This window comes from Ictalurus punctatus, chromosome 20 (assembly GCF_001660625.3).
Source record: "Ictalurus punctatus breed USDA103 chromosome 20, Coco_2.0, whole genome shotgun sequence".
In the NCBI taxonomy this organism is placed as follows: domain Eukaryota; kingdom Metazoa; phylum Chordata; class Actinopteri; order Siluriformes; family Ictaluridae; genus Ictalurus; species Ictalurus punctatus.
In genome coordinates, this window is record NC_030435.2 from 5,438,849 (window position 1) to 5,460,274 (window position 21,426).

General features: G+C 36.7%; 1 protein-coding gene across 2 annotated transcripts; it reads right to left on the reverse strand.

Moving 5' to 3' along the window:
- Positions 1–82: 82 nt before the first annotated feature.
- mfsd1 (major facilitator superfamily domain containing 1) lies at positions 83–16,558 on the reverse strand. Of its 2 annotated transcripts, XM_017495934.3 has the most exons (17): positions 16,361–16,558; positions 16,152–16,204; positions 13,039–13,151; positions 12,453–12,495; positions 11,758–11,825; positions 11,563–11,671; positions 11,024–11,126; positions 9,524–9,622; positions 9,013–9,124; positions 7,102–7,158; positions 6,717–6,873; positions 6,347–6,444; positions 6,047–6,159; positions 4,086–4,133; positions 3,919–3,985; positions 634–751; positions 83–218 (listed from the first exon to the last, which is right to left on the reverse strand). In XM_017495934.3, exons 1-17 carry the CDS (start codon positions 16,503–16,505, stop codon positions 159–161), a joined length of 1,563 nt encoding a protein of 520 aa, XP_017351423.1. In that variant the 5' UTR covers positions 16,506–16,558; the 3' UTR covers positions 83–158. The 2 variants fall into 2 exon arrangements, with proteins under 2 accessions (XP_017351423.1, XP_017351424.1); XM_017495935.3 differs by lacking the exons at positions 83–218; positions 634–751 and adding an exon at positions 972–3,388 and having other exon boundaries at positions 16,361–16,556.
- Positions 16,559–21,426: the final 4,868 nt, after the last annotated feature.

Consider the following 21,426-nt stretch of genomic DNA (forward strand, 5'->3'; position numbering starts at 1 on the left):
AAATGTTTAAAATTGCCTGAACCAAATAGGGTTGTATAGAGCAGTTTATATCCCCACAAAAACACCAAAAGCATCATGTGGCTTCTTTTTTTTTTTTTTTTTAAGCCCAAGGGCTTTAGTTCACAGTGAGTCAACGGACAACAAGCTTTAAGAGCAGATCATCGGAGCAAACTTCTGTAGGCGAGGGAGGACAGATGGATATTGTAGTGGTCTGGGAGCTGTTCATTGAGGAAATAAATAGAGCAAAAGGGTGTTAGATAAATATTAGAGCTGCTTTTTACTAAATCAAAAGTCACAGAAATAGAAGAAATGCCATCAGAATAGTAATAATTAAGGTGATAATATTCATTCAGTTTTGTGTCAAACAGCAATTAATATTTAAAAATTAATTAAAAATATATTTTTTTAATTATAGAAAAGTCTATTCTAGCCCTTACAATAGGCCAACATGTAGGTACTGCAACATTAGTTCTACCAAGATATGGTGTCAAAAAGCAATTTAATGTGCTTTTAAAAAATGTCCCAAAAAAGATTATTTAATTTTTGCACACCCGGGGGTAGTAAAGTAGTAGGACACAATAAATAGTGTAATCTAAGGCAAAGAAGAAGAAAGTGAGCTTGTGTGTGGGCTACCTGCGCCCCCAGTCTGGAGAGATAGCGATTACGAAGGACAAATGCGGACAGGGGTTTGATATGAGCATGCTGCTCCTGCTGCTGCTTCTTCTTTAAGATTTGCAGCCTCTGTGGCACCCTGAGAGAGCGAGCAAGAGAGATCGAGCGAGCAAGAGAGATCGAGCGAGCGAGCGAGATCGAGCGAGCGAGCGAGAGAGAGAGAGAGAGAGAGAGAGAACACGATAGAAGGGGGAGCAAATAGAGACACACAGAAATGATAGATAATACAAAGTAAGCTTTAAATAGAATACAAAAAGATGAATTTGTACAGCCTACCAAGCAAACAAGACACAATGCAATGCAAAATCACTTTATCTTTTATTTGTTCTTCCAACCACGAGTTTATACAGTACAAAAATAAGCCTAATTGCATTTCTCTAGATCAAACTCGAGGCAACTTTTGAATATAAAAAGTTGAAAGTTCTAATCCAGACCCTCTTCCTGAGGCAATGAGTTTCAGGGGGAGCCATGAACATCACTCAACATCTAACATTAGATCAGACGGTTTAATTTTTGCCAATAGGGAGCCCCTCATCCTTACAAACATTTCACAAAAAGGTCTTTAATCAGAGTTATTAGACAGTTCCTACTGCAGTAACTCGTTTCCATATTAAATGATTAACAGCAAGATAAAAGCTCAATCCCAAGTGGACTACTGACAAGTTTCAAAATAACCCATTATTATTCCTCAGTCAGTGGTTTGGGCATTCATCATTATACTACGAGGCAAAAAGAAGTTCGTTGTCAACGATTAGTGTTAAGCCAAAAAGAGTTTTGATCCAAGATTACTGTCTCAATGGCAAAGTAATCCTACTCATTAGGATGCGAAAGACACTAATTGATTGTTTAGAAGTACACTACACTTTTACTAATAAAGGCAAACCAGTTGCTACTCTTAAATTTTTTTTTTTTTAAATCAAAGTTTCTTCGTCAGATTCCAAAGCGAACATGACAGAACATCTTGGATACATGGATTGATTTGGTGGTGGGGGGGTGGGATAAAGAACTTTAAAAAAAATTAAAAAAAAAAAAAAAAAAAATCACATTCCATTACTGTTCTTAACACACCCACATTGACTTCCCCGTGCTATTTCCCCCTAGAACACACTAGTTTCTTAGCAAGTAATTAAGTAGACTTCAGGAGAGGAAACTTTCCAGAAGCCACTACCGCATTTAAGATGGATGAAGTTGTTTAAGATATTAAATACTATTACATCCATCATGAAGGCTGATTTATCTTTATTACGTCCTTCTGCTTGCTAGTTAGTAAAGCAATAAGTGTGAAGGAAATGGATTGTACAAAACACCAAGCACAATGTGTTTTTGGCAAAGCAGTGTGCCCATTTAAAAAAAAAAAAAAAAAAAAATCATATATAATATAATATAATATAATATAATATAATATAATATAATATAATATAATATAATATAATATAATATAATATAATATAATATAATATAATATAATATATATCCTCCCTTTGTGCACCTAACTTTACAAAAACATGGTAAAACCAGTACTGGAACACTTTGCCAAGCTCCTAAGTCCTATAAGGTTAATCAACAAAAGTATATTCAAACTGTGCATATATGCAGAGATCAAACATTTTGAAGCATATTTGCTGTTAACGTTAACAATTGGCCTGCATTTGATTGAAATGCAATTGGGTCAATAATAAGTATATGTACACATGAAGACAAAGACTATGATACTTACTTTGCTTTGTAATTTCAATGATGCACAAATGGAAAAAATATTTTTTTTTTAAAAAATCCCTAAAATGACAAACGGCCATGGTCTGAAATATTTAAACGACTGCTGATATGCTAGAAATCTTTTGGACTCCAATTAAAAAGATAAAAATAAAAAGCTACATTATAAACCTTGTATAATTTCAGTCATATTATTTGTAGTTATAAAACCAAATCCAATTTTCTTGATGAATACCATGTAGATTATAATGCAGAGACTAAATACTGTGGAAAAGATACAAACATGATGATTACTTCACTACATGCAATTGTAAGGTGACTATTTATATTTAAAATTATTTGAAAAACTGTTTGACAGCAATACACCACAGGTTGAAGATTTTTAAAAAAAGATGATTTGTTTGTAAGTCTTAAAAAAAAGATAAAACCATAAAATACCAGACTCAGTCAAGTGAGGTCATGTAAAAAGTTAGGAAGTGCCACAACATAGCTTCTCACAGGGGGTGAGGTAACAAAATGTAGGGTGTTGTGAATCTGTGAACAGATAAAGCATAAGCTACATCCCAGTAAGTTTTCCCAGTGGGTGAAGATTCACCAGTGCAAAAGTCTGTGGAAAGAACTGGCCCTAAATGATAAGAGTAAAAAGGAAGTGGTATTTTAAAAGGGGTCCATGACAGTGCCAGCTGCCCTGAGGTGGAGTTAAGAGAGTGGCGAGACGTCCTCTCTGGCATGACCCAACCAGCCAAATCGATCCCATCCTCCTTTCAACCTGTACAATATACCAATCCCAATGTGAACACATTGATTATTAAAAAGTTCTATCTGGGGGGAGAAGGCTATTTGAGACAGCCCTATACCAGTGTGTTGGGATTAGTCTGGTCAGTGTGATGAAGAAGAGTAAGTAGTGCAGAAATGCCCATTGGTGGGTGATTGACAGGGTGAGTTGTCCAGTGAGACAGATCACAGCAGGAAGGGTGGAGCCAGTGGACTGAACAGCTATCACCTGGAACACAGCACACAGGCTTTGTTACAGTACAACACACATGCATTATACCCACTAGGTGATTACTGGGGGTGAGGAAGTTGCCATCTTCTTAATAAGTACTGTATGTCTCATATGTTAACTTACTAATGTCATACATGATATGCAGAACTGGTGTTTTGTATTTTAGCATGCTCACATTTTATATACACTAATGATTTCAAAATATGAGGTGTTCCTCATTTCCATTTACAGGTCTTTAGACAGATCCAAGCTATTCAGTACCAATTCCAGTGCATGGCACGGATTTGGGTTTTCCTGCAGTGCATTAACAACACCAAAAAAAAAAAAAAAGAAAAGAAAAAAACCCCTTCAAATAAACGCTTCAAAATCTGACAAAGTTAACAATGCAGTCCATGGCCCTGACTCTGAATCTGCATAACTTTGTATTATCGGAGCATGAAGAAGTCCCTGGAGGTGAAATCATTAAGAGTTCAAGCTGTAATGAGGAAAGTGATAAAAGTTATGAGGTCAAACCATAATGAACTCACTCTGACTCAGCAGACAAGCTCTTCTGGAGTTTGGCTCGGGCCGAGGCTGAAAGATTCAGTTCTCCACCTGATTAAAAACATGTGGCGAGAATGAGAAATGCATAATGAGGCACATCATTCTGGTGAAATGCTAGAAATTGAGTGATGTAGCTTCCTGTCAAACGTACATCGGACAAGGTCCGCAAAGTAAAGCATCACCACTGCTATCACAGCCACTGTTGAAAAAAAGAACAACATATTACACCCATATAGTGCATAATAAACCGACAACACCGACCCTCTAGATGTTTTGGCACACTTGATGAAAATGCACAATCTATGAATAAAAAGAGCGGTTCTACAAAGTGCTTTCCAATGTTACTCATTCTCACACACCAATGGTAGCAGAGCTGCCATGCAAGGCACTAGCCTGCCATCGGGAGCAACTTGGGGTCAGTGTCTTGCCCAGGGACACTTTGGCACGTGGGCCGGGAATCGAACAGCCAACCCAACTTGTTCTACCACTTCAGCCACACTGTAATAAGTAATATTTTGAGCTCAGATACATGAGAGAGAGATAATAATAATAATAATAATTATTATATATATATAAAATTTTAAAATGCAGTGCAGTTTAATTTACAAACCACTAATTTCAGAATTATCAGCACATTAATACAATGAATATTAAAGTATTTTTTGACACCTGCCCTGTAGAGAGTAACAGCACTAAGTCTGTTCCTGTAATGTCTAACAAGTTTACAGACACATGTAGAAGATGCTTGGGCCACTCCTCCATGCAGAACACTAAGCTCCTTCACATTCTTCTATTTGTGCATGTGAACTTCCCTCTCGAATTCGGATCAGACCAGTAGGGTTCCCTTTTGTCGCCAAACATGCTGATATTTTGCATGATCAAAATGGTCTCCTCTGAACACAACACACAATGCCAACTGTAATTCAAATGGCACTTGGTGAAGCTGAGGTGCTGCATTTTGTGCAATGCTCTGTGCAATTCTAAAACCGGTATCTTCTAAAACTGGGCTGTTTTTGCCATCCTTCGTTATCCTTCTGACTGTGCTCATGGCCCAAAGCATGCCAACTTTCCAAATATTTCAGACATGTGAAAACTGCATTATTGTGCTTAACTCTCCTATAACGTTATGTGTCAAGTTGACCCATTTCCACATTTGAGATGTCTGAAATACTGATTAATCTCTTTTTCTCTTTGAAATTTTTTGGCGGTCTTGGACAAACCATAATAAAAGGTTAACTGTTCTTTGTGTGTGTATTTAAACTGTGGAAGTCATTTTTGACCCATAACAATGGATGCAACTTTTTTCTTCCCCCAATACAATAGGAGGGTTAATGGTATTTTTAACCATGTACAATTTTTTTTTTTTTAATCCATTACCCGATTTTTGCAGGTCAAACAACCATCTGTTTCTTTTGTGTTTAAAGACCTTTCAAAGAGGATGACAAATTATTTAAAATGTTATTAAAGGCAATGAAAAAAAAGTATGTGACATCCACCTCCCAATAGTTTTGCAAGAATGATCATTTAAGCAAAATAAATCCTTAGGGGTGTCAATATTTTTGGCACAGCCCCCCCCCATCGTCTCAAGAATAGATAATTTAAAAAAGCTATTCTAATAAGATTGATTTTTGTAAGAACAAAGATAAATGATCTCTTCTCTTGTTTGAAAATTAATGGATTGTGTGCATTGATTATTTTATACAATAATTGTTGCTCAGTTTTATGAAGGGTGCCAATAATTCTGGAGAGCACGGCATGTTCTTATTTTCCATAGACCGTAAACAGAGTTACCAGGTAGAAAGGTCTGACTTCAGGAGATGCACAGCAGCATTAATGGTCCTGGATACACAGTGGTGGAATGACATGCTTTCAGCAAAGTTGCAGCAAAAGTTATGCAAAGTTCAACTTTGTGGAAATCAGTGTTTACACCATTTTGTGAGAGCTTTATGAAGGGGTAATATTCTTATTCGCTATGATCAAATCCATAGAAAGGTCATAGAAAGAGCTACATGTGGCGAACAGAGAGATTGCAATGTGGCGACGTAGCGAAAAATGGAGGCTTCACGTCTACAGTATATATAGACTCAATCATCACACAGCATTGTCACTCACAGCATATGCATGCACAGAAGAACACCTCCAGGAAGAGGTAACCCTTGCTGTCGAGAATAGCTCCTGCTGCCATGGAGATAAGTGCCAAACCCAGGTTCTGTATGGACTGCATACTGTTGCGAGACAGGGAGATAGATAGAATAGATGATACAGTTGACTAAGATTTATGAAACCATATTTTAGAGACGTTTACCTAGTACATCTCAATATATCCATTCAGCTTAAACAGGGTAATCAAGAGTAATTCATAGCACTGTATTAAAAAAAATAAAATAAAAAGAAGTCAAACTGGGTTCTTACAATCCATATGCTGTTCCCAGTTGGTGTTCTGGCACTACAAAGGCCACCATTGGCCAGAGAGCACAGGCCAACAGTGAATATGACAGACCCAAAAGGACCTATGGAGAAGAATTAAAAATGTACACTTATACACACACAGGACAACAGTCACTGAGGCTCAGTCTGCCATTTGCAAAGACTGGTATTTTAAAAAAGGCACAATGCTGCCAGGTTCACACTACAAATACTACCAAAAATGGTCATATTGTGCTTATTATTAAAGCTATCGAGACACATGATTGAAATTATCTCTTCAAAGGACAGGCATACGTGGATCCACAGCAATGATGAACTAGTTAATTTAATTCTTGAGATTGTACAAAGGCTTTACCATAGCAAACCAGGGGTTCCAGAAGGTGAAAGCCAACATCATATGAGCAATCAGTGTGGTGACCACGGCACACAGAACCCACGTGATGTTCTTGCCTGTTTTATCCACCATGAAACCCAACACAGGGGATGCTGGAGCTGAGATGATGTACACAATGCTGGAATACAAAGAGAAGAAAAATGGCCTCACAGGAACAACATTGTATTTCATACCTTATTAGGCATATTGTCTAAATATTAGCAACCCTCCGTCGCCATTCATATCACAAAATATACAGTGCACTTGACTAATATTGGCACCCTTGGTAAATATGACCAAAGGCGGCTGTGATAAATTGTATTTATTGTTTAACACTATACCTTATAATATTGCCATGTGACATTACCTGTTTATTGCTCTTGCCTGGGTCGGAGTGAAGTTAAACTTCTCAATGAAGAAAACCCTGCACAGGAGCGGATAAATCAGACAAATTCTCTGTATAAGAAAGCAATTACTATTTTTAGATCTTTATTCCTGATGCAATATGAAATATCTGCACTCAGAAAATTAATGAATTTATATATATATATATATATATATATATATATATATATATATATATATATATATATATATATATATATATATATATATATATATATATATATATATAAAAAACGTATATACACATACTCTGGGAAGATACAGTGAAGTCAGAAAGCCAGAAATGTGGTCTCAAAAAACACTTTTTGCTACTTTTTTTGGCGACAAGATTTACACCATGCATTATGATTTCATAACATGCAGAACTTGGACGTATGGGCTGTCGATGCATCTTTATGTATGCTTAGAGACAGGGTGCAAAAGAAATGTAACAGGACATGTGGGATTAAAATGCGTATCTGCTGTGCCATGTGTTTAAAAAGGTTTCAGAAATGGGTGTAGTGATAACTGACTCCAAATGCCAATCTGCATCAACCTTTGCAGTGAGATAGAAGAAAGAAAAAAAAAGAAAAAAAAAAACAAAAAAACAGGTGTTTGTGGAGAGTGAAGAAATGAGAGGATGGAGATTGAGGACATGTATATATTGTTAGAAAGGATAAACTTGAATGATTTCCTCCTTATTGTTACAGTAAAGACTATGATGTGAATAAATAAATTTTTGCTATCTTTGTAAAACGGAATAGAAGCACATTATTTATTATTATCATCATAATCAACAAAAGTAGCCTTAGTTTTTGCACCTTCCAGCACTCAGAAATGCTGATGTGGCATTGGCAGAAATTGCTTTTAAACTCCCCTGTGAAAGTCTTTTTTCAGTTGCTTTTGATATCCATTGAACAAAGTGAACATTTCCTGCCAATGGGCAATTTGGCTTTGAGTACAAAATGCTAGCTGGGATCAAATAACGATCTGCAGAAAAAGTAAACGGACTGTAGAGAAATGCAAACTTCAGATATGGCCATCAGCAAAGCAGCTTTCCAGTCTGCCAAATTGATCAATCAACTTCACTTTACCTTTTTTCCCCCCTTCTCTTTCACATTTATTTATGTGAAATAAATGCAAAATAGTTGCAATGCATTTAAGCCTGAACCAACAGCTGTCATTAATTTTTAGACTTCTGTGTTCATGTCCTAAATGATTGACATTTTACTAAAAGGATGCCTCAGCAGATGTTTGTTTTTTTGTTTTGTCCACACTGGATATTACATGGATTTTTATCCGCTTGTACTATTGAATTTTCACAGCCTGGAGCCAGAATACTGGTCATTAATTTTTCCATTTGAGTAAGACATGCCTGTTAGATGAGCGATACTGTTTAGAGAACAACAACAATACGACACTGTTTTTGCTCTGCAGTTTACGACTGCTTGTGGGAGCAGATATTGGATCTGCATTTGTCCAAGAGCGTAACTTAATGACCATTTGCGCCACAAATTTCAAATAAAACTGCATACATAAATAAATAAATAAATAAATAAATATATTATATATATATATATATATATATATATATATATATATATATATATATATATATATATATATATATATATATATATATATATATATATATATATATATATATATATATATATAAATAAAATAGTTGTATGTATAGTTGCATCTTTAAACCATCTCCTTTTGAAAAACACATTTAACTGATTTAACTGTCCACTAAACATACTACTACATTCATAGTTCATTTTTATACTAACATTTCAAACATCTATCTGAGGCATTCACATTACAAGAAGAGAGTAGTACTGTGTCTGTGTGTGTGTGTGTGCGCACGCGCGCAAGCGAGCGAGCTTACTGTCCCAAGCCAATAAAGGGGAAGATGGCCACATAATATCCCACACAGATGATGAAGATCATCCACAGTTGGAAAGGGAAGTCCTTTACATCCTTCAACTTGATCACTTCACCTATATACACACACACACACACACACACACACACACACACACACACACACACAAATAATAAAAGGCCAAATCACTTCCCTTTTCAATTCACATCATTTAATGCCCTTTTAAGCAGTCATATTGACAGCATCATATTGGAGGAGGTATGAAAAGCTTTTTAAGGTTGAAGGAAAGACTGTAATTATGTCCCAGATGGGTCCTAATCCTTACTGCCAATCTGCATGTAATACAGGTCACAAAAAAGGCACTAGGATCAGCAGAATATATACTGATATCCTTATCCAAGTGGTGCTTACACAGACAGGCAATTGTACACCTTGATGTTTATAGTGTACCAGCCATAAAAAAATGTAAAAAAAATTAAATAAATAAATAAATAAATAAAAGAAGTTAACTGACCAGTCTTTCCCTGTTCCTTTTTCAGTATCCTCTCTGCCCGCTTGTCAAAGTAGGCCAATAGCAGAGCACAGATCAGAGAGAAGACACACGTCGAGGCCGCTGAAAAACAAGTCACGCGCGCACACACAAACAGACTTCAGTTCCTCCAAGAGATAATCGGCTAAACAGCCACAAATTCCACCACAGAGTTTCAACTGTGGATATTCACATGCATTCGTGTGTCTCCAACAGGAATCTTCTGTGCACCGAGTCTAACACACATTTTTATTTAACATTGTATGTTTCTGTTCCATTGGAAATTGAAATGAAATGCATTGGAAAGCATCAGAAATTCTGTCCACAGCCATTATTACAGGTGAGTGAAGTTCAATATGAAAAGCCATTTAAAATAGAACTGCTTAATGAAAAAAGGGAAACTTCAACTTTACAAAATGAATTACTAAGCAGAAAAGGGAAAACGGTCGAGCTGTGAATGTTCTGGATTAGAGCAGCATGAGATGGAATGGTAACAGAGCAGAAGTGAAACTGGAAACGCAATGACGCGACAGCTCTCCGGCTCCAATTTAATATTTTTTTTTGTACATTGTAATGAAAAATGGCTTTACATTTCAAATGAGCCCTCCTGACAGTGTAACTAGAGACTCGAGCTTTAAAGATTGAGCATCAGATGATATGAATTTGGCAGAGAGCATTTTTCAAATGGTAAGACTTAACCAGTGCAAAGAGTTTATCCTGATATAATGCAGATGTGCTTGAGGGTGAGGGATCATATCTATACAGAATAGATTATCAGAGATTTCATATAAATAACCTTAATACATTCATTTATATGGAAATGATTAAGCTAGGGTTCATTTCTACAGCCATGATTCCTGCAACATCACAGGCCAGATTCACAAAGATCTTCGTAAGGAAGAAATTCAGAAAGTTCTTAAGATAAATTTTGTGAGATAAGTTTGTAAGAACCAAGTGCAATTCTTAAGAACAATTAAGTATTCAATACTGCCAAATTGTAAATGTATCAATAGGAGACACGTCATAGGAGAATGTACTTGCTGGAAAGTGGAAATCATTCGGCTGATTTGACATGAAGGAGAAGAACAGAAACCAAAACAGTAGGCAAGAACTAAAATATTGTAGTAGTTATGCATTTTTTAAAAATATGTTACAAGTTTCATAATGTTGTAATGTTTAATATTTGAAACGACCCAATAAATCAGTGAAAAATCTTACTCTTTGGGGATCTACAACAATGTTAGTATAACTGAACTTAATTTACGATGATTTTTAAGAACAATCTTTAGAATTTTTAAATCTAAGAATTTTTGGGAATGCAAAATATTCAACTTTTTTCTTAAGACAAAAAAAAGGAAAGAAAATAGCAGTGTGTAAAAACACATTAACTCAATGGCATACTCTGTTGCACTGCAAAAAGAGTTTGCAGATCGTTTCATTCTATCCCACTATACTTTTGCTTGACATTGAAAATTAGCCACTTACCGATCATGAGTGCAACTCCGAGAGTGAAGGGGCCAGTGTGGCCCAGCAAGTTCGTCATTTGATCATACACCCAGCTCATGATGTTCATGTTCACTGTACTGCCCTAGAAGGAATCAAACACATACAAACAAGGTTAACAGGCTGTTGGAGAACAATTAACTCTCAAGGTAAATAATGCAATCATCCTTATTTTCTGTCGATCCTATCGCACATCCTAGTTTTCATTCATTATTGTAATATTTGCATTTGTAAGTGAAGCTTAGTACGAGTTTTTTAATACAGAACTAAAGCAAAGTCATTTAATACATGAAGGGCTTGATTTTTTTAGAACAGTTTTACTCAGTATAGAATTAAAACATACAACAGTGTCTTACAGTATATATTTTTTGTAATTAGGATTTTTTTTTAACAGGGAACCAAGTCTAAAATTAGTCCAAACTTATTATTAGTCCAAATCTAATTACTGTATACACAATATTTTTTTCACTGCCTGAGGCACTTCCTTTTTACCCAGAAGCCACCCATGCATCTTTTCTCACCACTCTCGCCATGCTGAGCTGCAGGCCGAATACCAGGTTAAGCTCCTTCCCTTTGAACCAGTTCACAGCATATGTGTTCTGAGCCACAGCCAAAGACTCTCCTCCAATACTGCATATTGAGAAAAAGTGTGCTCACAGTAATGCAATCATCACTACCTAAAAAGTGGATGTTTCCGCCAAATAGTAGCACCTTACCCGAAAACAAAGCGCCCCAATTCCATCAACCAGAAATGGTTGACCAAAGCACCCATGGCAAATATGACCTGCAAAAAAAATATCAATGTCTTACACCAAGTATTGGAGGAGGCCAATTACAAACAGGGCTATGATGTCGCATATGGGTATAAATACAGACAAGTGACAAATTCTCTCCACCACCACAATCAAATTTCTGGGGGGGATCAAAATTTCTGAGGATGTGCAGAATCTATGCCAAAGTGCACTAAAGCTGCTCTCACACCTTGTACTAAAACTCAAAACAATACCAAAGATACTTTATCCAGTTTTTATTTTTCTTTAATTTAATAAGTCTGGAGGATTAAGTAGACATTCTGGATTCCAGCTCAATAGCAAAGAGTACAAAATAACAAAACTATCACACTCTACTGACAATTATGGATTATGGCACATACAGTGTCACTTTAAATTTTGATTTTAGAATTAAATCGTGTTCACCAACCAGCTACACAATAATAGTCATCCATGCATTTTAAATATTTGTCAAGTAGTAATATTATAATACATTACTGTGTGTAATAATGATTCGAATCAAACATTTGCCTGTTGAGTTTTATAGGGACATCAGTACTCTTTAAAGCATGTCCTTTATATATATATATTAAAAAAAAATAAATAAAAAAAAAAAAAAGGAATTATGGATATGTATCTACCTGTCCAATACACACAAAGAGTGCAAAGATGACTGTCCCCATCCTAGAAAGAGCGACAGGTACAATTAATAACTACTGACAACCTTACAAGCATATAAACTCAAACTAGAGCAAGTTACAGTTTTAAAATCATCATATAAACTCAGTGGTTTAATACCACTGAACATGAGATGTGGAGTACAACTCTGTGCATACATGGAACAGAAATTTTAGTGTTTCGTTTAATCTGCTTAATCTACAGGGCGTCCAGAAAAAAAAAAAAGATTTAAAAAATAATATTAATTAATTTAAAAATAAATAAATAAATAAATAAATAAATAAATAAATCAGGAACCAATGAGAGTAAAACGACATGTACTTATGTTTTGGAAATATTATTTACAAACATATGCACTACATGTTCACCCTCATGCGCTACACATTTTCTCGGCCGCCGTATAGTGTCATTGTAGATTTTGCTCGATGTATTTGGTTCGACATATTTGCTCAACATATTCCCATCGGTTCCTGACATTTCAGACACCCAGTATTAAATCACACCATTTAAAAAAATTTGTAAAATTGCATACAAATATATTGGGCTTACCTTATGCCAAACACCCTGTCCAACAAAAATCCTCCCAGGAAACAGAGAAATACATTAGGCCATGAGTACCAGGCATAAAGCTGCATGAATTTGGAGGTGTTTAACTGCATATCCTATGAAGAGAGAGATAAATGGGCAGAGAGAGAGAGAGAGAGAGAGAGAATGTCCATTACAAATTCAACAACTCAGTGCCTGAAATAGGAGTGTTGACGACAACAGCTGGAATTTTAGACAGATTTCATTTTTAATGCCAAAATCTGGGGTAAAATTTACATTAACATTTATATCTCCCAAGTGAGAGCAACAAAATTCTGACCTTCTGTGGGTCATATGAGGCACACAAGACAGACGGGTGTGTAATCTGTTCATAACTAGTTTTGTCCATGTGATAGATTGATCACATATACTTTCAAATAACATCGTGTCCCTTGGCAAGCAATAATTTTGGGCAGTAAAAGTCCAGTTTAGAAGGCAGCAAAGACATTTATCTAGCAAATCACTAAAGGCTGGAGATGTTATGTCAAAAATGTGTCAACAGAAATACAGATACCTTAACCATCAAAAGATCCTTTGAGGTACCAAGAATCTGTGTATGAATGTGTATTCATTTAGGAAGCAATACAAGCTGTGATATCATTGCTCCCTGAACAAATGTTTACCCCAAAGCACACAGATTTGCCATTTGTACTGCAATTTTCCAACAAAGCAAGACTGTCCTTTTAAGCCATTTTTACAGACATTGCCCAAGAGGTCAACTACCTTTTATTTCAGTTCATTCTCTGACCTTTTGCATCTTTACACCGTCAAGTGAAAAAGGAAGCCATGGCTAAGCATAAGAGTCCATAAACGCAAGCGTGGCTTTAAAAAAGGGAAATTTAAAAGATACCTCGGTTAGATTTTGTTGATAGTTTTGCAGCAGTGGTAGAAACTAGAACATACATATGACGTGTGAACTTCACATATCTCTTTTTGTGTTATATTTGCTGTTCAGTAACAACTTACACAGGGAAATGTATAGCTGACAATCTGCATAAACACATCTAAAAAATATATTAAACTTTTAAAATAAAATAAAAAAGTAGAACAAAACACCAAATGTGCATTTGTTGTAGGTGACTTTCTGTATGGAGATACTTATACTACCTCCGGGGGGGGGGCTACGTGAAGAGACAGGCTGGTGAGGGGATGACTGTAGGTTATAGTTGCTATAAACTACATTATACCAGGAACCTGTTTTACGTACATTCCACAACATGAATTGAAGTATAAACTGAGAAAAGCATGAGGTCACTCTTTAATCAAAAAACAAATGTTCGCTGGCAATAATAGAACTATGGGATGTGCTGTTATAGCAAAATAATCAACATCAGGTTCAGCTGCAACACACACCACATGGACAAAAGTATGTGGACACCTATCATACCTCTGTCTGTGTCTTCCCACAAAGTCAAAAACACTCAATTGTATAGAATGTCTTTGTATACTGTACCATTACAATTTCCCCATTCACAAATTCACATTTTTGGTATTAACTTAAGAAATCCAAACATTAAAGTCAATAAATGAAGTTATGTGTACTAAAGAGGCATGACACACAAAAAAAGTATTGAACACGCTAACTGAAATTTATTTCATACTTGGTGGAGAAGCCTTTGTTTGTAATGACTGTTTCAAGACGCTTCCTGTATGTAGAAATTAATCGGCTGCAGTATTCAGGTGCGATTTTGTCCCATTCTTCTAAACATACTGTCAAAAAGTTAAATTTTGCTCTCGTCTGACCAGACTACACTCTTCCAGTATTTCACAGGCATGTCCAACGAAGTTGTAGCAAACGTTAAATGAGCTTCGACGTGCCTTTTCTTTAGTAATGGAGTCTTGCGGGGTGAGTGAGCAGTGGAGTGCATTGACCATTGTTTTCTCTGTGACGATGTACCTGCTGCCTCCAAGTGTTTCTGAAGCGCTTTCCGAGTGGTTCTTGGCTCTTGGGCTACTCTTCTGACTCCCTGGTCAGAAATCTTGTAAGGGGCTCCTGTGTGTGACAGGTTGATGACGGAGCGATTTTGCTTACACTCACGTATGATGGCCACAATGGTGCTTACCAGAGGATTCAGCAGTTTTGAAATACGTCTGTATTCGATTCCATCAATATGTTTTGCAACAATAAAGTTGCAAATGTCTTGGGAGAACTCTTTGCTTTTACCCACCATGAGATGTTTCTTGTTAGACACCTTGGTAACAAAAAGCATTTTTATAGACCATCAACTTACTAACTCTATATATATTATTTTGCCAGATATTAATTTTCCAGATAGGGGGTAAAACTTACTTACAGATTTCGGCTGGTTCCTTGCCTTGGAGAATTGCTTTTTCTTAGCATGTTCAATACTTTTTTCCTGTGTCATTTCACTTCATTACACATAACTTTATAAATGGATTTTAATGTTGTGAATTCTTTATATTTCTGGATTTCTTGAGTTAATACTGATATGCGTTGAACATTATATGTGAATAGCCTCATTGGAAATATATTTACTGAGAAAATTTGACACATTCAATATTTATTTCCCTCACTGTACTTATTGGATTGTGCAAGAGATATGCATTTGTTTTGGGGTTTTTTTTTTAAACACCAGGTGTAGTCACCAAACAGATCAACCGTTGTTATATGGATAATTGGATATCTGGGGCAAAATTTTGAGTAGATTCATAATCACATTCAAGTCATAGTTGTTTTCCCACAACAGCATCACTTGTAGATGATTCATATTGATGTGATGTGTGAAGTTTGAGAGTTTGCTATTTCTGTTGATATGTCAGCCATGTCATGTTTAGAACGAACGTCCCAAACTCCAGTCCCATGTCAGATCTCGGAAAATATCTGATCACCCTGCTTAAGATCAAGTCAGTCCAATCAAATCAATCAATAACAAAACAGCACCATGTTCAGTTCTACCTCAAAATCAATCACTACCTTAAAAGAGGATTTCCTATAAGGAAAGCATGAGAAAATCAATAAGACAGGAAAAGCAAATAAAGTAGGAGGGGGACGAATTAAAGGGCATATTAACAAGCTTTCACACAGCAAGCAAACAAACAAACAAACACTCTCTAACCTGGATGACTTGTTTCTGAAGAGCAGCAGGATTGTCATAACAGAAGTAGCTTCCTGAAACCGAATAAGTAGAAAATTAATTACATTTTGAAGGATTTTAGGATACATTAAAATTCTGTTTTGTAAGTGTAACAGTATCACAGCTCTACTCCTCAATAACAAAGCTGAGTGATTACAACGGAAGTTAAAAAAAAAAAACCAACAACTCACCGAATCCTAAAAAACACATGAAAACAAGGACAACAATTCGGTGTAATAAATGATTCGGGTCACAAAACGGGGACATCCGCCGTCGGTTTCCAGCATCATGCCCATTTTCATCTAAAAGCCCTTGAGTTTCTTCCCTGCCAGCCATTTTAGTGCAGTGCTTTAAAACCTCGTAGCCTTTAATAAAGAGCAACGAAAGTGGGTTTTTTTTTAAAGGTCATGTGACCACAGAAAGTCACGTGACTATATAGCACGTGCTTCTTTTTCTTTAGTCCCCGGAAAGGATTTGAAGAGACACAACAGACCAGGCGGCTCGGGACACGGTTTCATATTCCAGATCACTGACTATTTTAATATAATAAGCAGGGGAAAAAATAATAATATCAAAGTCCGAAAATTCTACATATGAAATTCATGTTGTATTTTGTCATGGGGTCCCCTACGTGCAAAATGGTTTCGCCTGCGCGCGCAGACCAGAAAAACAACTCACTGAACTTCAACAAGAGGAATGGAGGGATGCATGCGAGATGCTTAGTCACACGGTCTCAGATCGATAACGCATCACCAGCTCATTTAACCATTTACACCAGACGTCTGTCTTTTAATTGCTGCACAGTTGTAACAGATGTTTAGTAAAAGACCAGAAGGATTAATAACAGATTGTGTCCCAGATCTGGTCGAAATGCAATTGAACCTTATAGGATTCACTGTAAAGACTGGCTATTTATGCACAATTTCACTCTCACTCACCACACTGAGCATGAGGCAGGAATACATGCTGAATGAGACACCCCCATCACAGTGTACCATGCACACACAATCCTAACACTCATTCAAACCTAGGACCAATCCACCTAATGGCATGGTTTTAGGAATTCGGAGGAAATCTGAGAAAGTGGAGGAAACCCACGTGATAAGGGGAGAACATGCACAGGAAATCCAGACAGACAGCAACCCAAGCTGGGGGATCCAACCAGGAACTATGCAGCTGTTAGGCGGCAATGCTACCCATTGCGTCACCATGCGCCTGAGTTAAAATGTGACTGTTTAAAACATATTTACCTCTCTTTTACAGTTCATCTAAAAAATAATCATTTAAAAACATCAGACTCAACAGAAACATAGTTTAAAAAGAACCAACACAGATATACCAGAAAGAAAAGGGTGGGTCAGTGGGTGGAGTTTATATTAAATTCACACACATTTATTTTTTACATTCAGAAAGGGAAATATAAATTGATAATTTAAATAATATAGGTCATTTTTAAGTAAATTTTTTTGGTCTTCAGTTTGTGCCAAAGATATATAAGATTTTGCACTGAACTCTACATATATAGACTACAGCCATTTAACTGTTCAGTTGGAACCACTGTTTACTGATTTCTCTAGAATTCAATCAATCAAAATAGCTTTATTGCTATAAGTATTAATGCAGCCATATGTGTATTGCCAAAGCATTTAGTCTATACTTAGTGGCCACATTATTAAACAAGAATACTCCATTAGTACTGAAGAAAAAGGGCCTGGAGAGCCAGAGCAAAAGGAAATAGAACTAAATTTTATATCAGCAAAATAGTATTTGTTATATACTTGTGAGCCATGATCTGGCACCCCAGCAGAAATGCATACTTTTTTATTAGAAATGCTGTGTTTAATGGTGCAGGACCAGAGGTTCAATCTATGACAACCAAAGCTGAAGTGTAAGATGTCCAGATTAATTAAGCTATTACATTAATTAGGCAGCTGTCTGGTCCATATGGCTATTGCCTATAATGCCCTGCATTCTACACACTCATATCTTACGCACTTGATTTTTCAAACCAACAGTCAACTAGATCAGATTAATGATAAATTGCCAAAGTGGAGCCAAGCTCTCCCTTAAGCTACTCTCATCATGCAGTCTTTGCTTTTGAAAAGGTCAGTGAACCTGCTGTTGGATGTTCCAGCTGATAATGATGTGTGTGTGTGTGTGTGTGTGTGTGTGTGTGTGTGTGTGTGTGTGTGTGTGTGTGTGTGTGTGTGTGTGTGTGTGTGTGTGTGTGTTGATTTCTGAAAGCATCTGTAAGCCTGTATATGATTGCTGATTAATCCTATTGACCGTTCTGAGTGATGAATACCTCATCTTGTGAGGTGTGAGTCAGTCAAAACAGTTGTTAGTCATATGAGAATCTGTCAGAGACTACTTAACATGCTCATGTTCAGTAGAATATGTTACCAATATATGTCTATGTTCATGCAGACAGTGAACTAAACAACATCTGGCACTCGAACAGGAAATCTCTAGAAAGGAATTTGTTTACTTGAGATAAATCTGACATTATCTGGGCAGTGAAAGTTTGCTTTGCAATTTATTTGTTAGCTAGTCGTCTTTAATTATGTATTATGGCCCTATGACTGTTTGACAGAAGACACTATAACATTAAATTTATTTATGTTATAAAACCTCATTTATAAATGTGAGATTACAAAAGCGTTTACTTTAATAAACCGTCAGTAGTGTGGAATTGGATTTGTATGTAGCATAGAACATGTTAAAACATGGTTTTATGTTTTTAATATTTTAAAAAGAAATGCTGAAAATATGCCAGTTCTAACCCAACTATGAAATGATATACTGTATTGGAGCATAGGCAAAATATGCAACAGTTAGATCATCTGGCATCATATCTTGCTTTGCTAGGATCATGTCACATTTACCCTGCATCCCACCTTAACCACCCCAGTCAAAATGTTCTGTAACTGTTCATTACACTGGGCATTTTACCAAGCAAACCTACCATATACAGTACGTGCACTTTGTAGGTACACTATATGGACAAAAGTATGTGGACACCTGACTATCACACCCATATGTGAACCTTCACCAATCTGTTGCCACAAAGATATGTCTTGCCTGACCCCAGGCCCCTGTGCCCTACCTCACTACTGTTCTTATGGCTGAATGAGCACAAATCCCCAAAGCCTTCCCATAAGAGTTTAGGTTACAATAAGGTTAAAGGAGGACTAAATCTATAATGGGATATTCACCAAGCACACATGGATGTGATTGGTTAGGTGTTCATGTACATTTGGCAAAATGGTGCATCATACAGTTACTGTCAGTAACCTGGCCGGCTGTTGCTATGCAGACCTCACTACCACAATAAGACCACCACCAACCAGTTGTTATTTGGTTAGGGACTCTTCTTGGTAGTACCACTAAAATGGTAGTGGGTGGTTTGCTGGTAAGACTGGATCATCCCCAGCAGCATTTATTTTTAAACTGTACACCTACCTTATTAGTCAGCTTTGTAGGTGAACTGTTAGAGACTATACAGTAGCTCATCTTTTTCGATGCACAATGAGTGGTAGTCATTTTCTGGCCCTTCATCACTTTCTGACTACAAGACTACTGATAGTCTCTGGAGCTTTGCACTTTGTAGTGTATTCTTTCACCTGTTAATTGGTGTAGATCAAAATGCATACAAATTGAATAGACATAAATAATAAAACGCGGGCACGATGGCTAAGTGGTCAGTGCGTTTGCCTTACACCTCTAGGGTTGAAGGTTTGAATTCCTACACTCAGTGTTGAGTGTATGAATGTGTGTGTGATTGTGCTCTGCAATGGATTGGGACCCTGTCCAGAGTATCCCCCACCTTGTGTCCCATGCCTCCTGGGATAGACTCCAGGTTCCCTGTGACCAAGTAAGGATAACCGGTACAGAAAATGAATGGATGGATGGAATAAAACACGTAGGTATAGTATTATGCTAATATCTTCCAGCTCCTTCTAGCCTGTATTCACTATTAACAACATTAATGTGTCTGAGTGGAATAGTACATGAAGGTCTGGGAGAAGTGCAGGCACCAGGACTTTGTAATTACCACAAATGTCATTTAGTATCGCAAATAATTCACTCAGGCCTGGTAATCTGTCAGAGAATTTAATCTGCACTCAACAAACAGGTTTTCCCCTCCTGTGGCCCAGGCAGCCATTGTAAATGAAGGTGTAGCTCATTAATTTCCGGCCTAGTGCACGGCCCTTTCCTGGAGATCATATTTCATGATTACATTAATCAGTAAGGTGGCAGTAAATCAGGCTCAAGATGCTGCAGGTTTGCGACTTCTCCAGAACCCCATCTCCGAGGTGTCTGTCAAAAGAGCTCATTTATTTGGCTCATGACTTTTTTTTTCCCCCAAGCATCTCATTTTAATGTGATTTCCTAAGTAATTTCCATTTTCTTGGAGAAAATGCAGGCTACAACTTTGAATAGGGTATCATTCCACCTAAGTCCCATGGCACACTGATTAAATGCTTATGCAGTTTCACCTTAAACCCTACTCGAACTAGCACACCCTGCCCCAGGTTAAGGACTTAATCTATTATTAGTGATAATAACTGGAGTTGATCAATTTGGAAGTGAACAGGGTCCATAATGCTACCCATGTGTCAAAATTGTATATATATTTATAACTGGACTACATAATGAAAGTGGGAGTGAGCATTTTCCCTTGGTTTGTATTTGTATTGCTAACATTACAATAGAAATACAGCCATCTTACCTGGTATGTTTATTTTTTTTTTTATAGTTTTATAATCTTTTAGCATGTTTTGATGGATGTGCTTCACTTGAAAGTAATGTTTTTAGGATGTGATTATACATATATACTGGTATAGCATGAAAATCTTGGTGGATGGAGTTACAAGAGTTCATGAATTTATGATGAAAACATTCAGCTGTGGTTATGTGCACCAGTGGTCTCCGTGCGTGCAATCAGTGCAGAACATTCCAGATTAGAACATGTAAACAAACCCTAGGAGGACAACAGCTGCATTTGCCTTGCCTCTCCCTACTTCACTCTCTCACGTGCAGACACGAAATTCAAGGATTAGACAATATTTATCTTGCTTATCAGTAAGACAAATGAAGGCAACAGAGCGCATATTTACAGGCAGTAATGCGCAGAATGACTATAACCAATTCACTGCTACTGAGCTTAAGTAAGTATACAGTGCCTTGCATATACATTTATTGAAATATTCTATAAAGGGAAGTTATTTTTCACTTAGCAAAAACACAGACTTCA